Genomic DNA, 6,513 nt, shown 5'->3' on the forward strand with positions numbered 1-6,513 from the left:
TTTTCTATTTACCAGTTGGAAATATATATTGTAAAGTTTTGTTGATATTTGAATATCAAATGATTAGCTGTAACTTTATTGGAGCTGACTGCGTTGGGGGAATTGACACTTTGGGACTCATCGACAGGAGGAGGCAGGCTTGAACCACCAACCCTGCGATTAGTAGATGACCGTTTCTTACCTGCCACAGGACACCATATAATATTTGGTTGCCATTACAGTAAACCATCCAGGGGTGACATGTACATTCAAACAAAAAGTATACATAAGAAAACCAATACATCTCTTTACTATTTGTGGTTTTTTGAAAGGCCCTTCATTTTTACACCATTATCCCATCAGGCACTGTACAGTAGGACATAGGGCTGTGTATTGCAAGAATCTGGTTGCGATATAATATTTATCACAAGCGACAGGCGGTTTCCGATTAAATACATTGGCGAAATATTGCGATTTTAAAAAAATCGAATTACAAACTATATTGGATACCTTGCTATGTACAGTAGATGGTGTGTAGATAATTCCAATACAATTAAAGAAAGTCTTCACCAGATTGGGTGGAGTAATCGTGGAACGTTTTAGCAAAAGCTCAGCATCAGCTATCAAATGTTAGCTTGCTACTAGCTTATACTTGCTGGATATTTAATAATCCAATCCAATCCAACTTTTATTTGTTAAGCACTTTAAAACAACCAAAGGTTGACCAAAGTGCCTGTACAGGAAGAATAAATAAAACATCATTGAATAAAAGGACATAACAGCTCACATGAAGGTGCAAAATTTACATATAAAATACAATAAAAAATAGATAGAAAGACAGTAAAAAACATGAGTAAAAATTAATAACCACGCAATAAAAAAGACAATCCAAAATTAAGAAATTAATTCAAGTAAATAAAGTCGACATTCTCATAGCGTTGTCAAAAGCCATAGAGAAAAGATGCGTTTTAAGAAGGGATTTTAAAAACAGACAGAGAAGTGAGCGCCTGTTTGAACGTGCAGGAGGCAGATCATTCCATAATTTTAGGAAGCAGACAGCAGCAAAGCGCAGGTCCCCTCTGCAGCTTCCGCTTAGTTTTAGGCAAACACTCAGGAGCCCGTCTGATCATCTGACCTGAGAGAGCGGGACGGGTTTATATTGGGGGTGTAGAATCTCAGAGACGTAGGGCCGGCAAGACATTCAGGCGATTTTAAAAGCAAATAAAAGAATTTTAAAATGGATCTTAAAAATGAATAGCGCAGCAGTGGAGTTGAGGCCTAAAATGGGGGGAAATGCTGCTCATGTTTACGTGTGGCCAGTTAAAGACGTGCAGTAGCATTCTGCTACCATCTGAACGACGGCGATGGCGGACCAGCCGAGTGGAACAAAGGCGTCTCAAAGTGCTGCCTTGCATAGAATTGGGCCTTTATTTTGGGCCCACTGCCCTCAAATGGAAAAAGCTTTATTTGACAAACAGCCCTTGATCTGGACTGCTCAAACTTAAGCTCAGGGCTCCACTTTAAGCCGCTAGTTTTGTGATTGCCTAGGGGTTTAATATACTGGGCCAAGGAACCCAGCATCTACAAGGGGGGGGGGGTCCCAGTGGTGCCACCAAACAAACCATTCACTTCCATCTTTTTATTTCATTGAAAATTTAAAAAGGTTTCAGAGCCTATCCAGCCTTGTAAGGTCGTCGCAGACACTTCCCCTAAGTAGGCCAGCTCTGAGAGAGTATCCATTTTCTTTTAAGAGGCACATAAATCTTGACTGTCGTCTGCATAACAGTGGAATGAAAGCCGTGGCTTCCTAAGCTATGGAACCAACGTGGAGCAAATAGAGGAGAGAAAAGGGAGGAGGGCCAAGAACTGAGCCCTGTGGGACCCCACATGAGGGAGAGGGAGCCAGAGTTTTTGAGGATACAGTATCACCTAGGTGACACAAGAAAGTTTGATCAGCCAAGTACGACCTGAACCACTCCAGTGCTATGCCCCTGATGCCCACCCACTGCTTCCAAAACGTGAGATCAATATTTCCATGATCCACTGTGTCAAATGCAGCAGTTAAATCTAAAGCCACAAGGATAACACAGTCACCAGAGTCAGTAGCAAGAAAGATATCAATTAAAAACTCTTAAGAGAGCTTTGATTCGGTTTGCTGTGCAGGTTTTAAAACCGGATTGGATCTAGGATATTATGTTCTTCCAGATAGAATCATAGGTGATTGTTTGTTCGCCAGCTCTGCCACGACTATAAAAATGGTCAGGTAACATAATCATCCACATTATCAAAATGCAAAACATTATTTGTAAGCATTTCTGCCTCAAAAAGTTTTTTATTTTTGTCATTCAGACTGACAACAGTTTATCCTTAGAGTGAAACCATGTCAGAAAAAGCTCAGAAAGCTAATGCTGGTTTTGATAGAAAGGTGTAAGAACACACAGCACAGTTAGTTGCATATGGGGCTGCATAACATGACATAACAATGTTTTGGCTGATCGGTGTAAGAGAACAAATGCTGGTTAATTTAAAGAAATGAACAACATATTTCTGTGGAAGTATTTATTTAGTTGAAATTAGCAACAGAAAAAGCTGCAATGGTCACTGTTTACATGTGACACTGAAATTAGGTTAGATTTTCAAATGAGGAGTATGAGATATATTGTGCCCAGAAAGTAGTACAAGTTAAATAATGGTTTCAATAGGTGGTCCCAAACCAGCAGGTAATGATCAAGCTGATGTACAGTATGTGCTAGTCACTGATGCAGATATAACTTAATGTAGCTGCCTTTGAACCCAGTTATCATCATTGTGTGTCTTCCAACAAATGACCCCACTAGTTCAAATGTATGTCAGCTTAACATAAGGACAAGCTAACCAATAATCCCACTGTAAACCAGTGACATATGAATCAATTAGAAAACCCTGATACGTTGATATAGTTTTCTAATAACTCAGTTATTGGTTCAATGTGCCGAAAGAGACTGAGTCTGTGTTTGGTTGGGTTTGGTCCTAACGCTGCTTGATGACCACCAGGTTCTTCAACATGTCGAAAGAGTTTCCATCAGGCTCCACTGAGACCACGCCCTGCTCCTTGGTGTGCACTTGGAGGAATCCGTTGTGGTCCAGACCCACCACCTCAGCCTCCAGCCCGTCTTCGCTCCAGAGACGCACCAGAGTCCCGCTAAGAGCAGAGCACAGACAGCAACTGTTACAGTTCTGCTTCAGGATGTTAGTATGGAGTTCAGGAACAACACACTCTGCAGCTATAAGGGGTGTTTGCTACTTAGCTTAGACCAAGAGTGAGATCCTTAAAGACTGAGGCAACCCACCACCTCCTGCACTAATCTCTTAACAGGCCAGATTCATATGGAGGATTTGAAATGTCTAAATACAAACAAATCAATTCAAATCAAATTTTTATTAGAAGCAAACAGCGTGTTTCACCTCTTAACGAGGACTCTCAGGTGTGATGTATAGGCAGTATAGTCTCTGTATAGTCCTCTGTTATATTCAGACATGGCATTGAATTAAATACGGAATCTCCTCCTTAAATTTAGCTACAGCACTGTCAGATAGANNTTGTTATAAGACTCTGTTATATTCGGACATGGCATTGAATTAAACACTGATGGAATCTCCTCCTTAAATTTAGCTACAGCACTGTCAGATAGACATCTGCTGTAGGAAGTTTTGCCTAATGGCTTATAATCTAATAATAGAAATTCAAAAGTTATTAAATAATGGTCAGATAAAAAAGGATTATGTGGGAAGAATATTAAATGTTCAATATCAATGCTATATGATAGAATGAGGTCAAGATTGATTAAACTTGTGGTTCCTATAGTCTCTAAAAGTAGAACAGGAATTTAATGCTCACCTGTGGAGCCATCTCTTGTAGTAGGTGGGCAGGATGGCGTCTGGGCCTCCTTGTTGGAAGCTGCTGATGAGACTCTCCAGGCAGGTGACAGTCCGAGCAATGAGCTGGCAACAGCTGAGCGGCTGCAGGCTGCAGTTATGCTGTATGTTGTGCTGCTGGATCAGGTCATTGATGCACACTGTTGGGTTGCTGTTTGTCACATTGAACCCACAGCCTGTCAGGCAAACAACAACAGACTGTATTTCACTGGTGCCTGGTGGATAATATACTGCAAAAGATATATACAGTATATATAAACAGTATTATTACGATTCCTGACTAAATAGTTGTTCCACCCCATATCAGTATATATATCTATATCTATCAGTATATAGATAGAGTAGGTGGAAAGTGACAGCACACTAAAAAACTGACTGCATAAGTATTCACCCCTTTACTATGACACACTAAAATCATCATGAAAAAATTGTGTTTAAGTAGCAAAATAAAAAAAAGATATCACCTGTGTGCAAGACAAGTTATTTAAGGTTAAATACGTAGAAAATCTACAAAATAAAGACAAAGGAGCATTCCAAACAATTCAATGCTCTCAGGATCTCTCAGAGTACATTAAAGTAATCATAAAGACGGAAAGAATATAGAATAGTCGTAAACTTTCCTCTAGCAGGTTAAGTGTTAAGTGTGTGAGAGGAGCACAAGTGATCCAGGCCCTGTCCAGTAGACATGTGGAAACTAAGAAAAAGCTATGGAAACCACTGCCTCATCGGTTACAGCTGTACGGCATGTGAAAGATAAGTTGCTAACATGCAGTATGTAGTAGTAGTAGTAGTAAGTGTTTTTCTAGATATTCATAATTCCATCCACGCAGTCGGCATGGATGAGATTTTTTTTGTCTTTGCACCAAAACAAGGGCTGCAACTAATGTTATTTTCATTATTGATTAATTTATTTTCTTCATTAATCGATTGTTTGCTTGGCCCATAAAATCACAGAAAATAGTGAAAAATCAGTGTTTTCCAAATTGCCACGGTGATGTTCTCAAATGTCTTGTTTTGTCTACAACCCAAAGATATTCAGTTTACTGTCAGAGAGATTTTAAATGCTGAAATTAGAGAATTTTTAATTTTTTTCTTTAAAAATGACTCAAAAGAAGTAATCAAACAACAAATAGTTTGTGATTAATTAAATAGCTGACACATAATTGATTAATTGACTAATTGTTGCAACTCAAACCCAAATTGTTAAGAAAATTATTGTACATACTGATCTGACGCTAGGGACACACAGGAGGTGGATGTGCCGCAAACTGCTGCGATAGATCAATTCACATGCAAGTGTGAGCCTGGCTATTCACAGCAGATGTACGTTTCTCTGCGCCAGTCAACAGGTAATTCTGCTTCTCTGCTCTTTTCTAATGACACATACAGGTAATCATTACAATAACCTTATGAATTATGTGTTTATGGATAAGCAGGGTGTCACTTTTTCTGCAACAATTGAGTTAAAAGGACCATCTTCAGGAGAAGCTGAAAAAGCCCATCTAATTAAAGGGGACATTTTTACCTATGAGCAGATGAAAGATTGATCCTATTACAGTGGAAGTCACAAGGACTCCCCCGAGCTTCATTAGGTTACTGTAGTAGATGTCGTTGGGCCACTTCACCCTCAGGTCTATGTCCTGGTGAAGATTAAAATATGTTCACACATCATCAATCATCAACAGAAGACATTTTAATTTAATACCTAATGCACTGGCCTTTAACATATGATTCCTTTGTGATACAATATGCCGATGATACAATATGATATTGTGCTACTACAGACAACTATTCTAATGTTTAGGGTAAATTCAGATGGACATTGTATGGGCTAAATTACAAAATATGTGAAGGCTAACACAGTCTAATAATATGATACCTGGTATCCAGGAAGTGTGCGAACACCCTCCACTACTGCCAGAGCAGCCAGATGCTGCAGGAAGGGAATCCTCTGTCCGAGCCTGGAGCTCAGCTCAACCTGGACCGCCAGAGTGAACATGGAACAACCCAGAGGGCTGAGCCAGGCATTCCTGCCCCGACCTGCAGCAGCAACAAACACATACAAGGGGCGCTTAGTAGTACCAAACACTTACGACATACATTTGACAAATAAGATGAATAAAAACATGCAACTGAAACTTCAGTACGTCAATACATTTGAGGTTTGTGTGAATGTTGCATATACAGGTTTACAGTATGCTGGAGCACTGACCTCTGCCCTGGGTTTGTCGAGCAGATACTGCTATTAACCCCACATCCTTTGGTAAGTGCAGAGTCAGCCTGAATGGAGACAAGAATGAACACAGAACACAGGGTTTATTTTGTGATTTATAGTCATTCCTGGGAGAAGCACTTCCAAGTAGTTTTCTGCTGAGGAAGAATACTTTGACTATGTCATCAGGAATGGTGTCATCAAGCCCCAGTTTCAGACTATTCAACCCTGCCCTCTGCCCCAAACCAGAGCTCAGCTCAGGTCCATCATTGTCATGATAGGTTGGTACCACAGGTTCATACCTAACTCTTCAGCTCTAGCTGCTTTGCTTACAGATATGACCAGCAACATGCACTCCAATAAGTTTCTCTGATGGAGGAATGTTGCCGCATGTCGTCATTCCACCG

General features: G+C 40.1%; 1 protein-coding gene across 1 annotated transcript in view; it reads right to left on the reverse strand.

Moving 5' to 3' along the window:
• Positions 1-2,523: 2,523 nt before the first annotated feature.
• LOC118331260 (biotin--protein ligase-like) overlaps positions 2,524-6,513 on the reverse strand; it is a 7,790-nt gene continuing 3,800 nt past the window's right edge. The window contains exons 2-6 of the mRNA XM_035666064.1: positions 6,107-6,414; positions 5,774-5,934; positions 5,420-5,534; positions 3,857-4,070; positions 2,524-3,160 (exon numbers count right to left, since the gene is read on the reverse strand). Coding sequence (XP_035521957.1) covers positions 2,989-3,160; positions 3,857-4,070; positions 5,420-5,534; positions 5,774-5,934; positions 6,107-6,414 — 970 coding nt within the window. The 3' untranslated portion in view covers positions 2,524-2,988. The remainder of the gene's footprint in view (positions 3,161-3,856; positions 4,071-5,419; positions 5,535-5,773; positions 5,935-6,106; positions 6,415-6,513) is intronic.

This window comes from Morone saxatilis, unplaced genomic scaffold (assembly GCF_004916995.1).
Source record: "Morone saxatilis isolate NCDOM2014 unplaced genomic scaffold, NCSU_SB_2.0 Contig20, whole genome shotgun sequence".
Classification (NCBI taxonomy): domain Eukaryota; kingdom Metazoa; phylum Chordata; class Actinopteri; family Moronidae; genus Morone; species Morone saxatilis.